Source organism: Trichechus manatus, unplaced genomic scaffold (genome assembly GCF_000243295.1).
Source record: "Trichechus manatus latirostris isolate Lorelei unplaced genomic scaffold, TriManLat1.0 scaffold00101, whole genome shotgun sequence".
Taxonomy (NCBI): Eukaryota; Metazoa; Chordata; class Mammalia; order Sirenia; family Trichechidae; genus Trichechus; species Trichechus manatus.
The window spans coordinates 4691989-4713026 of NW_004444037.1; the positions used below are offsets into that span (position 1 = coordinate 4691989).

At 36.2% G+C, this 21038-nt stretch overlaps 1 protein-coding gene across 6 annotated transcripts in view; it reads left to right on the forward strand.

Annotated features, from left to right (window-relative positions):
- Positions 1-21038, forward strand: part of CLOCK (clock circadian regulator) — a 144599-nt gene that overhangs the window by 74468 nt on the left and 49093 nt on the right. For 5 of the 6 annotated variants that reach the window (XM_023737328.1, XM_023737331.1, XM_023737329.1 and 2 more), the window contains 4 exons: positions 8552-8641; positions 10787-10846; positions 12163-12311; positions 15353-15444. In XM_023737328.1, the coding sequence (XP_023593096.1) occupies positions 8595-8641; positions 10787-10846; positions 12163-12311; positions 15353-15444 (348 nt within the window). In that variant the 5' untranslated portion in view covers positions 8552-8594. The remainder of the gene's footprint in view (positions 1-8551; positions 8642-10786; positions 10847-12162; positions 12312-15352; positions 15445-21038) is intronic. The other variant, XM_023737332.1, reaches the window with a different exon arrangement.

A 21038-nucleotide genomic window follows, 5' to 3' on the forward strand; every position in this document is an offset into this window, starting at 1 on the left:
AAAGAAGTCAAGTCTACCCTAAATTTATATTTAAACGTTTCTACATAAAAATACATTTTATGATTTAAACATTAAAAAGTTTTAATGAATTTAAAGTGTCACCAACTTTAGTTTTAGTTTTATTCTTGATTATTCAGTTAGTTTTCTGCTAGAAACAACTTACAGAATTTAAAATTTATGTACGTTTTTGTGACAGAATTCTAAATTTTATGTTTAAAAATTATGTTTAAAACTTTTTCATGAGAAGTTTCTGTATAAGTTGAATAAGTCTTTTTTTTTTTTTTTTCATATTTAAATAGAATTCTGAGACTGATGGTCAGCCATAGAGAATACATTGAACCTAGAGTTTTCTGAAGAGTCAGTTCCAAGATTCAAAATAGAAAGGGTTGTATCATAGGAGACCCATGAAATGCCATTTTTCCAGAAAAATGTATAAAAGAATTCATGAACTGTTCGTAGCACACTAATTTGAGGAAAGTTTTATTTTTAATTTTTTTCTTTTATGTTACTTTTTAATACGGTTTATTTATTGTACACCAGCTATGTTTCAGTTGCTATTTTAGATACTGGGGATACTGTGATGAACAACACAGAAATTGTCCCTGCTCTCATAAGGATTGCATTCTAGAAGGAGGGAAGAAAAATAATGAACAAACAAATGAGAAATTTGTGGTTACTACTGTGCAGAGAATTAAAATAGGTAATGTGATAGAAACTGTTGACTGCTTTTATCAGATTTAGAGAAGGCCTCATTGAAGAAGGGGCATTGTAGTTGAGATCTGAATGGCAAAGTATCAGCCTTGTGAAGATCTGAGAGAAGAACTTACCAGGCACTGGGAACAAGCATGACCATGGGGTGCTCAAGGAAGAGAAGAGCAAGTGTGGCTGGAGCATAGTAAGTGAGGGGGAGAATATAGGGAGATCAGGTTGAAGAGAAGACTGGGAGAGGAGCAAATTTGCTGAAGAGAATCAGGAGTTCTGTTTTGGCTATATGATACTTTGGACACTGTTTATGGATGGAATTATGTACCCCTAGAACATGTATTGTAAATCCTAGCCTCTATGCCTGTGGTTATAATCTCATTTGGGAATGGGTTGTCTTTGTTCTGTTAATGAGGCAGGATTAGTGTAGGGTATATCTTGAGTCAGTCTCTTTTGAGATATAGAAAGAGATTAAAACAAGCAAGCAGAGAGAGAGATGGGGTAAAATAGATGCCAAGATGCATGGAGATCTCCAAGGAACCAGGAAGCAGAAGCTGAAGAGACAAAGACCTTCCTTCAGAGCCAGCAGAGAAAGTCTTCCCCTTGAGCCTGCGCTCTAAATTTGGATTTACAGGGTCGCCATGAGTCGGAATCCACTTGACGGCAGCGGGTTTGGGTAAACTGTGAGAAAATCAATCTCTGTTTGTTAAAGCCTAATGTGTTATAACAGCACTAGATAACTAACACAGACACCTAACAGATTATCTATAGAAATGTCATTAAGTCAGTTGGATATATATAACTTGAGTTCAGCACCTGGTTTAGTAGTGTGGATTTGGGAGTCATTGGCATATAGAGGTACTTACAATCATATGGCCAGATGAAGTAATCTAGAAAGTTTACATAGATTGAGAAGAAGAGGCCCAGGATTCAGCCCTGAGACATGTCAGTATAAATCAGAGGAGCAGGAGCAGCCAGTGAGATGGATGGAAAAGCAAGAAAGTATTCTGTCACAGAAGCCAAGAAAAGAAAGTATTTAAAGAATTTAGAAATGGCCAGCTATACCACATGCTGCTAAGAAGTCAAATAGAGGGTAGAGTAAAGCAGCCACTAGATTGGGCAACATGAATGTCACCAATAACTCTAAGAAGAGTGATGGATCTCAGTGGAGAGGTTGGGATGAAAGCCCGATTAAGAGTGATGAAGAGAGAATGAGGGACTTTCAGTAAAGACGGCAAACAGAGTACAATTAAATTCCATTTCCTCTTGCAATGGAATTAAAGCTAAAGTAAAAGGATTTTTACAGAAGATACAACTGCACATGGACAAAGAGAATGGGAGAGGAAACAGTAGCAATAAAATTTTGGAACCTGAAAAGCAAATGGAACTGTAGTAACTATTTTACAAATCCTAGAATCCTAAGCCAGCTGTGAGAAAGCTGAGAAACAAACTTTGCAGTATAGAACCTCTAAAATGTTCAGGAATTAAAGCACTCATTGCTTCTGGAAGTAGGAATGAGGATGGGACTAAGAACAGGATGATTTGTTGCAAATCTGTTTAAGAGGTAATTATTTTCCATAGATCCTTTTCCTAATTTTGGAAACCCAGGCAACTTGCCCTTACATAATCCCAGCAGAAGACTGAGATTTGTTCTCTAGAGAGGGTAAAATAGAGGGGTACCAGACATAGTGGAGAATGGTGTATTATACTAAAAATTAACTTTTAGGAGGATTGAGAACTCAGGCTACTAGGTTTTTTTACTCTTCAGGCAAGAGTTTAGAAGATTCTTCTGTGGGAATTATAATCAGCCTCAGAGAAAAGATCTGAAGATACTGATGTAGGGAATTCACCAAAGGAATATTCAAACCTGATATCCCTGCTGTAAAGTGCACAATCAACAGACCTTATCACACAATGCTTCTAGTGATCTTTTTAGTCCCCCACCCATAAATATGAGCATGTGACCAGAGATCACTAGATATGAGGGAAGCCTTTGATGTGAGAGACAAGACCAAACTAAGAAGATACCAAATACGGGAAATGGAGACCATGTAGGTAGGTAAAAAATACCAAGATAAACACAGAACTGTCCTTTAATACTTGTAGAGAAATAAGATGAAGTATGAAAGAAAAACAATAAGAAATGAAAAGAGAATAAGTAAAGCTAAGAGACAAAGAGATGGAAAATGGGAGAGAAAAAATAAGAAAACTAGGATCTCCAACTAGGATCTCCAACATTGAAATAATAGAGGAGTTCTAGAAAAAGAAAACAGGAGTTCTAGAAAAAGAAATGATTGAAGAAAATTCTCCAAAATTAAAGAATACAAGTTTCCAGGTAGAAAGAGCCCACTGAGTGACCAATACAGATATGAAATAAATCCACAACAGGGCATATCACTGTTAAGTTGTAGAACATAGGAGAGCTTCCAGAGTGAAAGAAATAATAGGTCACATATACAAGATCAGGAATCAGAATGGCTTCGGGCTTTTTGACACCACACTGGAAGCTAGAAAACAATGGAACCTTCAAAATTCTGAGGGAGAATGATTTCCAATCTGGTATTCAGTATCTAACTAAACTATTGATTAAGGATACACTAATGACAGTTTCAGACTTGTGAAATCTCAAAAAAATAATGTACCTGCTGTTGTCTTTTTTTTTTTTGGAAGTTATTGGTTGTTTTTGTTAGGTGCTGTTGAGTTGGTTCCAACTCATAGAGACCGTTTGTACAATGGAACAGAACACTGCCCAGTCCCGCGCCATCCCACAATCTTTGGTATGCTTGAGCCCATTGTTCGGACCACTGTGTCAGTCCATCTCGTTGAGGGTCTTCCTCTTTTTCGCTGACCCTCTACCAAGCATGATGTCTTTCTCCAGGGACTGGTCCCTCCTGGTAACATGTTTAAAGTATGTGAGACGAAGTCTTGCCATCCTTGCTTCTAAGGAACATTCTGGCTGTACTTCTTCCAAGACTCCTAGTGATCCTACAGGACAAAGTAGAACTGCCCTGTAGGTTTCCTAGGCTGTAATCTTTACAAAAGCAGACTACAACATCTTTCTTCTAAGGAGCGACTGGTGAGTTCGAACTACTGACCTTTTGGTTAGCAGCCGAGCGCTTAACCAGTGTGCCACCAGGCTGTTGTTAGGTGTCGTCGAGTCAGTTCTGAGTCATAGCAATCCTAGGTACAACAGAACGAAACACTGCCTGGCCCTGTGCCATCCTCACAATCCTTGGTATGTGTGAGCCTGTTGTTGCAGCCACTGTGTCAGTCCATCTCGTCAAGGGTCTTTCTTCTTCGATGACTCTCTACCAAGCATGCATGATCTTCTTTTCCAGGGACTGGTCCCTCTTGGTAACATGTCCAAAGTATATGAGATGAAGTCTCGCCATCCTCACTTCTAAGGAGCATCCTGGCTGTACTTGTTCCAAGACAGATTTGTTACTTCTTCTGGCAGGCCATGGTATATTCTGTATTCTTCACCAACACTGTAATTCAAAGGCATCATTTCTTCTTCAGTCTTCCTTATTCATTTTCCAGCTTTTGCATGCATATGAGGTGATTGAAAATACCATGGTGTGTGTCAGCCACAACTTAGTCCTCACAGTGACATATTTGCTTTTTAACACTTTAAAGAGGTCTTTTGTAGCAGATTTGCCCAATGCAGTCCATCATTTGATTTCTTGACTGCTGTTTCCATGGGTGTTGATTGGTGCCACCAGGTACTCAACAAAAAGAAACTAAAAGATGAAGCCAGAAGATCCAAGAAATAGAGAATGCCACTCAAGTAGAGATCCAGGGAATCACCATGATGATGATGTGATGGTGAATAGTGATTGCAAGATGACAGCTGTGCAGCTAGCGTAGAGAGCAGCAGGTTCCAATAGGAATAGGTCAGAAGGTTCCAAGAGAAATAACTACAGGAGATGAAATTGTTGAATATGTAATGTTTGAAGATATTTAGAGTAGATTTAGACAGGGAGAATTTGAGGCTGAATTGGTGGTAAGTATATAGAAAACTAGGTAAACAATAAAACAAAACAATCTTCGCTCTAGGGACAACTGTTCAGAAAGGGAAGGTAATTATAGTATACATTATGGCTCAGCTGTGAATTACATTTATAGAATCATAACCCTGAATATAACCATTTAACCAAAATTACGATATTGAGAGTTTGAGGAAGTTTGCACGTGTATGAGGCAAGGATGGGAATGTGAAAGAGAGCCAAATTCTTATCTTTCTTAGTGAAATTTAGTAGTTGACAAAAAAGACACTTTTGAGAACATTTTGAGAGTCCAAGGAGACACTGTTAATAATTACACTGGGCTAACTGGCATAAACTGCATCTGTCCAGTCACCTAAAAGTGAAAGAATCAGAAAGTAACAGAAGATATTAGAGACAGGGAGTTAAATACTGAAAGAAACAGTTAAAAGAGATTGAAGTGGTTGAAAGTGACAAAGGGAGGTCAGAGGACTTCTAATTTTTTAACAAGTTTTGTAATACTATTTGAACTCTTTAAACTTCATACATGTGTACATTGGTGAAAATAAACACTAAAGTTTATGCGATAGAGTTTTTCTTTTGTTATGTTATTGAAGCCATACGGGAGTGGGGGGTGGGGAGTGGGGGGCGGTGATGGATCCTAAACCTGATCACTTCTGAATTATAAAAAGACAGGAGGAAAAAAAAGTTTATGAGACAGTGGAAGTAAGGACATTGAAACAGCAGTTATACCTAACTCTAACAAGCAGTTTTCCTGTAAAAGGAAGCAGAAAAATAGGGCAGCACCTAAAGGAGGTTGACACCATTTGAAAGAGTTAAGGAGAATCTTCTTCCAGCAATTGCTCTAGGGTACTCAGTCAGGCCTATTTCACTTCTTTCTTTACTTTTCCCTTAAATACAGCTTGTCTATATCTGAAGTCATCTTTAAACCAAACAATGTTGTTGTTAGGTGCTGTCAAGCAGATTCTGACTTATGGCGATCCCACGCGTGCAGAGTAGAGCTGCTCCATATGGTTTTCAAGGCTGTGACCTTTGGGAAGCAGATTGCCAGACCTGTCTTCCAGGGTGCCTCTGGGTGGGTTTGAACCACCAGTTTTTCAGCTAGTTGTCGAGCACTTAACCATTTGTACCACTGAAGGACTTCAGACATAATTTAGCTTAATTAGTAAAGAGTGTTTGCCTTGAGTATTGTGCTCTTTTAAAGAATTAGAATTATCTTTATGTGATCAGACTGACAAAAGCAACTTGAAAGGTTAGATAAGCTTAGAGGGCAGCAAGTTTATGTTAATGGTGGTGAAATAATTTGGAAAAGGATATTGAGAAAGGTGGCACAACTTGAAGAATGTAACCAGTGTCACTGAACTGTGACACACACACATACACATATATAGATATATGTCATGTCTGTAATTGAAAAAGTAGAGAAAATATCTTGGCCTAGATTGTTACAGATATAGTCTTATGTTCAGTTAGCTGGACAACAAATAATTTTTGGAAGAATATCATTAACAGCAATACAAAATAGTCTAATAAAGCATCAGTCTGTATCTTCTAAACTATTTTGGATTCATTCTTCTTATACTCAGGCTTTTTTTTTTTTTTGCTAGTTTGCTCTGTTTCTACCTTTTGATAATTAAACGAGTATATATTGGGTGTCATATAATTCTCAGAACTAGCTTTTGAACTTTAAACTGAAGTTGTTCTTTTTTAATTCACCCAAATTGGCTCTATTATCTTGGCACTGTTCTTTTTCTTCCAGTGATAGAACCAGCCTCTGTTATTATGATGATGATAACTATGTTTGTAGGACCAGAGAGGTGACCTTTAAAGTCTCTTTTAACTATAATTCTGTAATTCTGTGTTCTATCTGTTGGTGTTTTCCCAGACACATAAAATCATATATTTTATCCTGATGTTTGTCCTTTTTATTTTTGCCTTTGACTCCTCCACTTATTTTCCTTTAAGAACTCTTAGCCCTTCACAGCCCTGCTTCTGCAGCCATAACCACATAGGCAGTGCAGCATCATTTATCAAGGATTATTCTCTTTTTCTCAGAAAGGTACATTTGAAAACAGTGATAAAAGTTTTTACAATCTAATGTTCTTAGAACACCTTTAATCTTCTCTTATTTAGTTAGAATTACACATTAATTTTCTAAATTTTAAATTAAAAAGGTAATAGTTAAAGTAGAATTTCTTATATCTCAAAATATTAGGATGTTTATTAGAATTAAGAGTGATTATTTAATATTTAATCCATGATAATAAAACATAATATCTTAAACACATATAAAACCTGCCTTACACTTTTTGAAAGACTATATAGAATAGGGAAAGACAAATTTCAGGCCTGCTTGTGATTTAATTTTAAAGCAGTTAAGTTTTAATACCTTCATGGGAGTATAAGACCCTTTATAATAAGACTCTTCTCTATTTTTTTCTTACCTTCATCTCTACCACTCCTCTTCTTACTTTATGCTCTAGTAATTAAAACTTTAAATTATCACATGCCTGAATTTTTCTCTAATGAGCCCTAGTGGCGTGGTGGTTACATGCTTGGCTGCTAACCAAAAGGTCGGTGGTTGGAATCGACCAGCTGCTCCGTGGCAGTCTGCTCCTGTAAAGATTACAGCCTTGGAAACTTTTGGGGCAGTTCTGCTCTGTCCTAAACGGTCACTGTGAGCTGGAATCAACTCAGTGACAACGGGGTTGGCTTTTGTTTTGGTTTATATTTTTCTCTAAGGAAAATGCTAAACCACTTTAGTTTCTCAAATATGATACTCTGTCATCTCTTGAAAGCCTGTGCCTTTGCAAGTTACTATTCTTGAGGCTTAGAATCCTTTCAGCTATTATCTCTTCTTATCCTCTAGTCTGTGACTTCTCAAACTGAAATGGCCATACAAATCACAAGGGGATCTTGTGAAAATGTAGATTGTGATGCATTCGGTCTAGGGTGGGGTCCAAGATTCTGCCTTTTCACAAGCTTTCAGATGATGCTGATCCTGCTGGTCTCTGGACCATATTTTCAGTATCAAGGATCTAGACTACTTGGCAAACTCATTGTCATCGAGAATTATTTCCTCTGTCTCCCGTCTCTCATTTCCATGGGTACACTTAGTTGTTCCTCTCCCAGTAATGCCATTATGCAATAAAACTTCATTATGTCTCTTACTATAATTATTTAGATGTCTGTCTCCCTACTCAATTGCAAATTTTTGCCTACAGGGACTGTGTCTTACATCCTTGTATCCTCAAAACTTAATACACTGGCTAGCAGAAAATAGGCTTTCAACAAATGTTAGTTGGCTAGATGACACATGTTGATTAGACAGTGTTATTAGAGACTGTTTACACTTACGTAATGGTTAAAGTGCTCGGCTGGTAACCAGAACACTGGTGACGAACCCATCAGCCACTCTGCAGGAGAAATATGTGGCAGTCTCCTTCCGTGAAGATTTGCAGCCTTAAACACCCTATGGAGCAGTTCTACTCTGTCCTGTAGGGTCGCTGTGAGTCCGAATCGACTGGATGGCACTGGATATAGTCATAATGTACATACTGGATATTAAGAGTGTTTTTTTCCCATTTTGATTATCATATAATAGAAAGTGAATTATGAACCTGAATTTTTTTTTCTGTAGTCCTTTTTTTAGAAGGAAAAAAAGTCTCAGTGTGCTTCAGCCAAAGGTATTCGCTTGAAAAGAATGTTTCAGCCTTTTGTACAAATGAAAACAAAAAAGATTTTGAAGTCTCTGTGATGACATATAGTATTTCTCAAGATAATTTTGTTTGTAGAAGTACATTTATTAGAAAACTAATGACCATTTATTTTTCTTTTCACCCAAGGAGAAGTACAAATGTCTACCACAAGACGAAAACGTAATATGTTATGTTGTTTACCGTAAGCTGTAGTAAAATGAGCTCAATTGTTGACAGGTATGTTTTTAGAGACTCATTTATTTCGAATTATTTAAAGCTATTTTAAACTTCACTAGTAGAGTAATGGTCTGTATTAAATTAAAAGGAGTTTTATGCTTAAACATAATTACTATTAGTCTCAATTTCTGTATTGGACAAACAGTGTAATAGTAAGTAAGGTACATCAGTGTTACCTAAGCCAAAGTCAGCAGTGTATGGCTTGTGTTCTAACAGATCTCGAGCTGTAATTTTGTGTGATTTGGTCAGAGCTGCTCTGAAAAAAATTTGTGACAATTCCAAGTGTTTCCTTGGCACCTTCTGGAGTCTTTTTATCTCCTTATCTCTTGTCCTTTTTCTCCTTGTCTCTTGGTGATAAGGTTAACTCCATCCTTCAAGCATCTTAGCATTTGTTACTGGTAAGAGTTACTGTAGTTAAGATTTCATTAGCTGAAATCTTAATCTTGGCGAAAGGGTAAACCTCTTTATTCCTTTGATTCTAAGACTGATTTTCTTTTTTTTTTTGTTTGTTTGTTTTGCTAACATCTCTGAAATAGGGATGCATCTTACAATTGGCTTATCATAGTTTAATTGGGAGCATTTTTTTTTCTTAGTGGTACATAAAGTAATGGTGAGTATATAATTAGTGGTGTCTTAGCTTTAATAAAGTACAGTAACATTTTTTAAGCACCTACTGTTTAACAGGTAATGTGCAGAATACTTTTTATATGTTACTTCATTTAACCTTACAATAATTCCATGAAGTTTTACAGATGAACTTGATTAAGTTCACACAGCTAGTAAGTGATGAGAAATTTTGACCTGTGTTGGAATTTTGACCTGTCTGACTCTAAAGTTACTGTGTGATTCTTCCATAGGGGATTCTTTAATAGTTTTGCAGCTAGAATTGTACACAGAAGTGAATTTTGACATCTATAAGCAGCTCTCTTCCCTTTTCTAAGAGCTAAACAGTGAAGATATGTACTCTACCAGAACTTAAGACCTGAGGGGCAAGTAGTTTCCTCAGGGAGGCCTGCCTGCACCACTGCCAGTAGCTTTGAGCTATGCAGTAGTTGCAGGTGGGATCTATAAGTAGTCTTCTCCTCAGAAAGGATATTTCCTCATTGGCCCTGAGAGGTTAAAAATGGTTTTGGCATTATGCTTCTGAAAGATTGCCAATTCCCATTCTAGACAAGATGAAACCTAAGGATGACATCTGAGCATTCAGACTCAAACAATAAAGTTCTTAATATTGGTTTCTGATCTCTCTGAATATCATGAAAGTTATGACCCTCTCTTCAGAAAAAATGCATAAACATACAGAATTTTTCATAAATTCTGGATATACATGGAATCCCAGGTCTTCCATGGCCAGCCCCTTCCTGTCACTTAGATTTCAGCTCAAATGTCTCAACCACAACAAGTCATTCCCTTGACCATTCAGTCTAAAGTAACTACCAGTAGCTAAAAACATTACCTCTTTTTAAAAAATAAGACTTACCACACATTTTCCTGTTTGTTTCTTTTCTTTCTTTCTTTCCACTAGAAAATAAGCTGCAGGAGAGCAGGGATGTATGTGTCTTGTTTACTGCTCTGTAACTGCATCTAGACCAGAGCCTGGCACATGGGTGCTAATAAACATTTGTCAAATGAATCAGTAAATAAATTAAAATGTGTAAGTTAATATGCTAGCTATTGTGATGTTTATGATTAATTTATGGTTTTATAAAGTATATAAGAAAGTATGTTTTTAAAACTGCTATTATAATTAATAAAGATAATTTCAAGTGAATGACTTTGTATAATGACAAATACACTGACTTGCTATAGATTTTCACTGATTACTTAAAATTTGAAACAAGATATTTAACCCATGATTAAATTAAATTTTTACTCAGCTCGTTGTTTTATGCATAGTAGAGCTAAGTAAATACGTTAAAAATTCATATATGTAAATAAACTTTTAAAAATGTAAGTAAACATAACTGAACTTTGATTTTCTAATATTAGTAAACAAGTTAGTAATTATTGAGTTTGAATCAGTGCAATCCTATAACTTTACAAAAATCCTTGGCTATAACTGAGTTGATCCATATGTCGTTTTAGTATTGCTGTTGCTTCTGAGTCTACACCTGTTTTCTGTGTTCACTTCTTTTTCTCTTTTAGAGATGACAGTAGTATTTTTGATGGGTTGGTGGAAGAAGATGACAAGGACAAAGCAAAAAGGTAGCTCTCCTTGAGATGTAAAATAGTAAATAAATGAATAAAAAAATTCATTTAATAGTAAATAAATAATAAATCAATGATTTCCAAAAGCCCTTTGCTTTAAGAATTTAGTGATATTAGCAAGGTGGAAAAAACTTAGAAGATCAGTATACAGTTTGTAAATTAAAATTATCCTCTGATCTTTTGTAGAAGTATTATGTCTTGCTTAAACAAAAACTGAATTAGAAAATCTGCCTTCACAAAGCAGATAATTAGAGGTGTTACAAAATGATCAGTTGATTTATGAATAATTGCATTCATTTCAGCCTCAAGAGCTCCCAGTGCAACTGTTTGTTTAGTGATTACTGCTTCATATTACACAGAAAGAGGAGGAAAGCAGGATTGCTGAGAAACTGAAAGCTAGAAATTACAAATCAGGGCTGTCCTGAAATTTATCAAAAGTAGAGCTAAAAATCACCACATTTTATATAAATCAATTAGCAAATACAGTTGAATTACAATTCAAAATACTTGCATATAAATTTTCAAAAAGACCCATTTTACAAAATATAATATACCTATTTTTCTATCTGTGATTTACGTAGAATAGTGGTAATTATTCATTTAGCACATATATTTTGAGTGCTTCCTATTTGTTAGGTGGTGTGCTTAACTACCTTAAAAAAAAAATGTGGGCTCTGTTCTCTAGGAGTCCACAGCCTAAAGGGGAGACAGGTATACAAACAAATGGTTACAGCTCTGTGTTGGAGGCTTGGGTGTAGGAGTGTAGAGGCATAAAGGGGAAGAATGTGTAGGCAGGCCTGGGGGTAGGGAGAGTTTCATTTTTAGATTTTTATTTCTGACTTAAAGTTACACTGGCTGGATAATTTTCTTCTTTAATAATTTTTAAGTTTATATTTTCACAAAAAGTATCTCAGTAATATTCACAATAACGTTATAGGGAAAATGCAATCCTTGGTAAATTTTGGATTAAATAAAACCTAAGATCTGAAGACAATTTGTCTTACTCCCATTTTAATAAAAACACGTATGCCCAAATGCTTAGTATGTAAAAGTTTCTTTAGGCATAAATTGAAATGAAAAATTATTGCCCAAATTAACTGTATATTGTTAGTAATCTAGGAAATATTTATTAGCAGTTCTGTCCCGTCCTAAAGGGTTGTTATAAGTTAGAATCTACTCAATGGCACATAACAACAATGTATTGATAGAAGTAAATGCTGTGTAGACATGTTCAAATTGAGCATTGTATTAAACTATTTGTATAACTAAATGGATTGTTCTAAAACTGCTTTTTTAATTTTTCATTTCATCAGAGTGTCTAGAAACAAATCTGAAAAGAAGCGTAGAGACCAGTTTAATGTTCTCATTAAAGAACTGGGATCCATGCTTCCTGGTAATGCTAGAAAGATGGACAAATCCACTGTTCTACAGAAGAGCATTGATTTTTTACGAAAACATAAAGGTAAATTTTTTTTCTTTGTAAAATGGAGTCTGTTTTTAATAATATACTACTGTCCCTTAAAGCATAATGAGTTAGAACCTTTGATGCTTTAAAGTGAATGCTTCCTGAGCTTTTATAAGAAAGAGAAATCTATTGTCTTTTTTTAAAGATTTTCTAATGTGTTTGTTCTTTCATTCAACAAACATTTATTTGGCCTGCTATATCCTAGATCCTCAGGATGCAGGGTAACAATGCTGGCCCTCAAGTAACTCGATTCTAGGGAGACAAACATATAAACATGTAATTACAATACAAATAATTATAATGTGAGAAGTGCTTGTAAACTGTAAACTTGCAGTGAGAACACAGAGGAAAGAATGTGTCAGGGAAGGCTTTAAAATAGTTGCATTTTCAGCTGAGTCTTTCTTTTAGATTAGGTATGGAAAATAGCATTTCACAAAGAGGACATAGTACGTCCAAAAGCAGAGAAGCAGGGAGAGTTCATTGTAACAGCAGCACAGAGTTTGAGTTGGAAAGTCATGGATGTCTTTGAAAGAAAAGCAAGAACTAGATTATGAAGGCCTTATATGTCATTTAAAAGATTGTGTTTTCCTTAATTTGTTTCAGTGAATATCTAGGAAATAAACACTGTGTTTTAAAGTAAAGTATTTGCTAATTGAAGAAAATCATCCCGACTGAATGAGTCATGAAAAGGAAATTTAAAGAACATTATGGATTTTGGTTTCAGAGATAATAGGTGAAAAACTTGTGAAAGGACATCTCCTTTTTCAATTGCAAATGAAACTCTAAAACTTCTCAGAAGGAGAGTTTGTAACTAGCACCTCTATTTACTTCTCCAGCTCAGTCAATAATGCCTTACGAGCCTGGTTTGTGCTCCACCATTCTTTGAAATTATTTTTGTTGATTTCATTAATGACTGCTCTTCTATAAAGGAGCCCTGGTGATGCAGTGGTTAAGAGCTTTGCTGCTAACCAAAAGGTCAGCAGTTCGAATCCACCAGCCACTCTTTGGAAATTCAGTGGGGCAGTTCTGCTCTGTCCTATAGACTCAACGGCAACGGGTCTTCTATAAAGTAATAGTTTCTTCTTACACTTCATTCTCTTCTGCATCTCTGTAAGCTCTAGAAATTTTAATCTATTCTCCACTGGCTTTCTTTTCCCTTGGTTTCCATTATACATACTACACTTCTTCATTCACCTCCTTCTCCCTAACTGACACTAGCTTCTTTCCTCTTTTTTTTTTCCTGCCCTCTAGATGTTTCTCAAGGGCTTATCCTTTACACTCTTGCTTTCCCTACACTCTTTCCCTTGGTTCCCTCATTCCACAGCTTCAGCTATTGCCTCTCTATTAACTACCAAATCTGTATTTTTAGATGCAAACTTTTCAGCCTTCTATTTCCAGATAACTTCTGGATCTTTCTTTCGCATGTCCTCAAATTCAGCAAAACTAAAACTAAATTCATTTTCGTTTTGTCAAGTCACCTCTCTCTTCCAACTTTCCTTTTTCCATTTTACACCACTGTCCTTTCAGTCACCTAGGCCACAAACCTAAAAAGATTTTCGGAGCTTTCATCTTCTTTAGTACCGATATCTAATCCGTTGCCAAATTTTATTGAGTCTTCTGTAAATGTGTCAAAATTGCTTCTCATCATTTCACCTCTACAAATATAGTGGTATTCTCACTAACTTCTATGCCCATTTTTAGAGTTGTACACTCTTAAATGTATACTCAATAAGTGATTGTTGAATGAAATGAAATTAAGTGCGTGCATTTCCCTTTGACAGTAGAAGAATAATTTTGACATCAGTTGATCAGTAAATCGTTTTTTTTTAAATGAGTATATAATTCTCACAAAAATAAAATTTACATTAAAAAGAAATTCTTACATACTTATTACTCTACAATAGGCCTGAATCTAACTAAACTTGATGGAATTTACTTGTGGATTCACATCCTCTTTTTTGAATGTGTATAATTGATGTCATGCTGAGAAGCAGGGCTAATGCCACAGAGTTGGTGGCTGTACTTCTTAGTTACTCTGCATATTACAGTACAGGCATTTCTAATATGCCGAATTTTGGGTGGTAATTTAATATACTGTATTTGTATATTCTGCTAATAAAAAAATAAAAACAAAGCCAATACTTTTTTACCGTAAAGTATATTTTGTAGAGCATAATCTAAGACATAGTTTTTACAATTTTAATTCTGCTTTAGTATGTTTGAATTTTAAAATTGAAAAACTTTTGTTACATAAGCAGTTCAGGTTCCATCAGTTACAAATAGCTTTCTCATAAGTAAATTCATTAGAAGTATGTAGCAAAATAAAACAGTAATAATTGTGATAAAATATGTAGCCTAAACCAGGGATCTCCAAATTCTTGATTAGCTCCCTGCCATTAAGAACATATGCAAAGAAGACAGTAAGTAAAATCACTCTGGAATTATTAAGATAAAGTTTTTGCCCAGAATCTTAATTTAGTCTCCTTGATTAAGATAGAGTAGGACTGGGAGGAATCATTTTGCCTGGCAGTAGGTAGGCCCGAGCACTTGTTAAAAGCAGGCTGGTTGACCTTCTTGGCCTGTTTCCTCCAGGCTCACATCGTTATCTCCACCCTCTAGTTATCACCAGTTGAATGGCAAGGAAGGAAGAGGAAAAAGAATTATTTTGTAATGCTTAGAGCAAACTTGATCTAATCTGCCTTGTTCTTCATTAATGGTGGTAATAGATGACTTTTATTGTTTAGTTGTTGGGTGAAGCAGGAAGCAATCTCAGGCCCATCTCAGGCTATCAAAGCTCCCCAGAGAAAAACTAGACTGGTATTCCCAAGAGACTAAATCCAAGCAGCTAATTTGCCATATTAGCTCAAATATTTCACCATAACAAAACCTAGACTTCTTGATACTTAGAATTATAAATGTTATTGCCTATGGTTCTTGTCTTTAATTAGAGTGGGAAGTGAGGAGGCAGCTTGTAGAACTTGGTACTCCCCCTGGTGGTTTGGAATATGCCACTAATATGTCAAATAATCTATTTACAGAAATCACTGCCCAGTCAGATGCTAGTGAAATTCGACAGGATTGGAAACCTACATTCCTTAGTAATGAAGAGTTTACACAATTAATGTTAGAGGTATGTCCAGATTTCATATTTGAAGAAGTTTTATTTTCCTCAGAGTAATTTATAGGAGTGATTACTTTTAATAAAGTTTTAGCAATATTATTTTAATATTGAAAAGCCTTATTTCAGTGTAAACTTTGTCTTCAGTTAAAATTAATTGAAATAAGTATTGTAAGCAAATAATACTGTATGGTAAAGCAGTGTAAATTTTCACATTTTTAGTGCTTAGTTTTTGAGAAGATTAATAAAAGTGAGAAACCTATAGCTACCATGTTTTCAACCTGAGAAGACTATGACATTCAAACAAAGAATAATATGTGATATTCATCACGTTATTATTATACAACGTATCCTACTGGTAGTAGGATATTTTTTAACCATAAATTCAAATTCACCTTAAAAACAAACACAAAATAATAATAAATGAAGTATTTTGAAGATATAAGAAAGCAAAATATACATTGAAAAGCAGCTCCAGCTCTTCTTCATTCAAGTAGAAATTTTTTTTATCCATTCTGTCACTCTCTGTCTCTTTATGGGTGCTTTGAGTCCATTTACATTCAGTGTAATTATTGATAGGTGTGAGCTTATTGCTGTCATTTTGTAGTGCTTTTTTTTTGTGGTGCTGATGTTTTCTTTGTTCTTCTAACTCTCCTGTGCTGAATTCCTTTTGTTTGTGGATTTTTTTTCATTTCTTTTTTTTTTTGTAGGTTTTGTTTTTACTGAGACTTTATGTTTTTCCTTCAAGTAGAAATTTTTAAAAGGAACTCAGCAAATGTCCTTCTTTGACAAAATTATTTTTGAAAACAGTTCAGAGCATTTTTGTTATAATTGCAGAACATTATGTCTCAACCAATTACAAAATCCACAAAAATTTTAAGCCTCTCATACCTGTCAATTTTATTTTGCTACTTTTTACTCTTTCCGTTATAGAATATTATAAGTACCATCTACACACACAAAGTATGTAGAATTCAGTATGAATTTCAGTTTTCCATGAAAACTAATAATAAATAGGGAGCAGAGGTATTATACTTTAGAGGTAATAAGTAAGAGCAAGAAAAATACATGTTGTTGTGTTTTTAGGTGCTGTTGGTTTGGACTAATAGCATCACCAAGTACAACAAAACAAAATACTGCCTTGGTCCTGGGCCATCTCCACAATCATTGCTACGTTTGAACCCACTGTCGGAGCCCTCTGTCAGTCCATCTTGTTGAGGGTCTTCCTCTTTTTCGTTGACTCTTTACTTTACGATATATGATGTCCTCCTCTAGGGACTGATTCTTCCTGATAACGTTTAAAGTCCATAAGATGAAGTCTCACCATCCTCGCTTCTCAGGAACATTCTGGCTGTACTTCTTCTAAGACAGACTTGTTTATTCTTCTGACAGTCCATCGTATATTCAGTATTCAACACCATAATTCAAAGGCATCAATTCTTCTTTAGTCTTCTTACTCATTTTCCAGATTTCGCATGCATATGAGGCGATTGAAAATACCATGGCTTGGGTCAGGCACACCTTAATCCTCAAAGTGACGTTTTTCCATTTTAACACTTTAAAGAGGTCTTTTGCAGCAGATTTGCCCAATACAGTACATCATTTGATTCTTGACTGCTGTTTCCATGGGTGTTGATTCTGGATCCAAGTAAAATGAAATCCTTGACAGCTTCAGTCTTTTCTCCATTTATCGTCATGTTGCTCATTGGTCCAGTTGTGAGAATTTTTGTTTTCTTCATGTTAAGGTATAATCCATACTGAAGGCCATAGTCTTTGATCTTCATCAGTAAGGGCTTCAAGTCCTCTTCACTTTCAGCAAGCAAGGTTGTGTCATCTGCTTATCACAAGTTGTTAATGAGTCTTCCTCTAATCCTGATGCCATCGTATGTTCTTCATATAGTCCAGCTTCTGAGATTATTAGCTCAGAATACAGATTGAATAAGTATATTGGAAGGATACAGCCCTGATGTACACCTTTCCTGATTTTAAACCTCATAATATCCCCTTGTTCTGTACAAGCAACTGCCTCGTGGTCTGTGTTCAGGTTCCTCATGAGCACAATTAAGTGTTTTGGAATTCCCATTAGCCATGATTTGTCATGATCCACGTAGTCGAATGCCTTTGCATAATCAATAAAACACAGGTAAACATCTTTCTGGTATTCTCTGCTTTCAGCAAAGATCCATCTGACATCAGCAATGATATCCCTAGCCCATGTCCCCTTCTGAATCCAGTTTGAATTTGGCAGTTCCCTGTTGATATACTGCTACAACCATTTTCGAATTATCTTCAGCAAAATTTTACTTGCATGTGATATTAATGATGTTGTTTGACAGTTTCCACATTCTGTTGGATCACCTTTCTTTGGAATGGGCACAGATAGGGATCTCTTCCAGTTGGTTGGCCAGGTAGCTGTCTTCCAGATTTTGTGGCATAGACAAGTGAGTGCTTCAGCGTTGCATCTGTTTGTTGAAACATTTCAGCTGGTATTCCGTCAATTCCTGGAGCCTTGTTTTTCTCCAGTGCCTTCAGTGCAGCTTGGACTTCTTCCTTCAGTATCATCAGCTCTTGATCATATGCTGCCTCCTGAAATGGTTGAATGTTGACCATTTCTTTTTGGTACAGTGACTCTGTGTATTCCTTCCATCTTCTTTTGATCCTTTCTGTGTCATTCAATATTTTGCCCATAGAATCCTTCAGTGTTGCAACTTGAGGCTTGAATTTTCTTTTCAGTTCTTTCAGCTTGAGAAATGCCAAGGGCGTTCTTCCCTTTTGATTTTCTAATTCCAGGTCTCTGCACATTTCATTATAATATTTTACTTTGTCTTCTCGAGCCGCCCTTTGAAATCTTTTGTTCTGTTCTTTTATCATTTCTTCCGTTCACTTTAGCTACTCCACATTCAAAAGCAAGTTTCAGAGTCTCTTCTGATATCCATTTTGGTCTTTTCTTTCTTCCCTGTCTTTTTAATGACCTCTTGCTTGCTTCCTGTATGATGTCCTTGATGTTATTCCACAACTCTTCTGGTCTTTGGTCATTAATGTTCAGTGTGTCAAATCTGTTCTTGAGATGGTCTCTAATTTCAGGTGGGATATACTAGAGGTCGTACTTTGGTTCATATGGACTTGTTCTAATTTTCTTCAGCTTCAACTGGAATTTGCATATGAGCAATTGATGGTCTGTTCCACAGTTGGCCCCTGGCCTTGTTCTGATGATACTGAGCTTTTCCATTGTTTCTTTCCACAGATGTAGTCGATTTGATTCTTGTGTATTTCATCTGGCAAGGTTCACGTGTATAGTCACTGTTTATGTTGTTGAAAAAAGATATTTGCAATGAAGAAGTCGTTGATCTTGCAGAATTCTGTCATGCAATCTCTAGCATCATTTCTATCACTGAGGCCGTATTTCCCAACTACCGATCCTTCTTTGTTTCCAACTTTCACATCCTGGTCGTCAGTAATTATCAATGCGTCTTGACTGCAGGTTTGATCAATTTCAGACTGAAGAAGTTGGTAAAAGTCTTCAATGTCTTCATCTTTGGCCTTAGCAGTTGGTGTGTAAATTTGCATAATAGCGGTATTAACTGGTCTTCCTTATAGGCCCATGTCTTAGTTATCTAGTGCTACTATAACAGAAATACCACAAGTGGATGGCTTCAGCAAACAGAAGTTTATTCTCTCACAGTCTAGGAGGCTACAAGTCCGCATTCAGGGTGTCATCTCCAGGGGAAGGCTTTCTCTCTGTCAGCTCTGGAGGAAGGTTCTTGTCATCGGTCTTCCCCTGGATTAGGAGCTTCTCTCTGCAGGGACCCCGGGACCAAAGGACATGCTGTGCTCCTGGCACTGCTTTCTTGGTGGTATGGGGTCCCCCGTCTCTGCTTGCTTCTCCCTTTTATATCTCAAAAGAGATTGGCTAAGACACAATCTAATCTTGTAGATCTCATTAATAAAACTGCTGCTAATCCATCTCATTAACATCATAGTGATAGGATTTACAACACATAGGTAAATCACATCAGATGACAAAATGGTGGACAGTCATACAGTACTGGAAATTATGACCTGGCCAAGTTGACAGATATTTTTGGGGGACATAATTCAATCCATGACAGCATATGAATAGTATCCTATCACTGACAGTGTTGTACTTCAGGGTAGCTCTTGAAATGTTATTTTTGACAATGAAGGATGAATGCGACACCATTCCTCTACAATTTGTCATTCCTGGCGTAGTAGACCACATGTTTGTCCAGATCAAATGGCCAATACCAGTCCATTTCAGCTCACTAATGCCTAGGATATTGATCTTATGTGTTCCATTTCCATTTCTTATGACTGCCAATTTTCCTAGATTCATACTTCATACATTCCACATTCCAGTTATTAATAGATGTTAACAGCTGTTCCTTCTCATTTTGAGTTATGCCACATCAGCAAATGAAGGTCCTGAAAGCTTTATTCTATCAACGTCATTAAGGTCAACTCTACTTTGAGAAGACAATTCTTCCCCAGTCATATTTTGAGTTCCTTCCTACCTGTGGGGCTTACCTTCCAGCACTATGCCAGTTCCACTGTTATTCATAAGGTTTTCACTGGCTAATTCTTTTCAGAAGTAGACCACCAGGTCCTTCTTCCTTGTCTTAGTCTAGAAGCACCACTGAAACCTGTCCACCATGGGTGAGCCTTCTGGTATTTGAAATACTGTTGACATAGCTTCCTGCATCACAGCAACACATAAGCCACCACAGTACAGCAAACTGATGGATGAGTGGTGGATACATAACAGAAAATGGACATGGAAGGAATACAGGAAGGCATTTGTGGTGGAGATGTAGGGGTAGTTAAATAGTTAACTAGCCTCTTAACCTGTTTATTTGAGCCTGTTATTTTAGACCTTAATCATTTATCTGTGTTGTGCGTATATATCTAATGACCACGTCTCAAGTGTCTTTGTATGATGACTAAAGTCTGAATCAAGCTAGAGTATTTTGTAAATAATGAACTAATTTTCTGTTCATACTTTAGGTGAAATGGTTAATTGCTGGAATAATTAAGTCTTTATGTATCAGTCAGAAATTTTACTGTAAGAAAATTTGGTGGAATATTAATATATTGTAAAAATTTAAACCTATAGTTAAAATCCTCACAATAGTGTTATTAAGTAGGTACTGTTATTATCCATATATTACTTACAGGTGAACAAATTGAGACACAAGGAGATTATGAAAGTTGCCTAAAGTAACACAGCTAGTAAGTGGCTCAACTGGGATTCATTGCAGGCACATTGGCCTCTGAACCCATGCCCTCAGCCATTGCACACATTGCCTCTTATGAAATTTTTCTTTTCGATGAAAGCTAGCCATGGCACAGAACTTTAAACTATGTAACCAGCAATTAGCTTTTTAAATTAATGTAAATTGAATTTTGTTGGTGGTGAAGAATACTGCATATACCATGGGCTGCCAAAAGAATGAACAAATCTGTCCTGGAAGAAGTACAGCCAGAATGTTCCTTAGAAGCAAGGATGGTGAGACTGTGTCTCACATATTTTGGACATGTTATCAGGAGGGACCAGTCCCTGGAGAAGAACATCATGCTTGGTAAAGTAG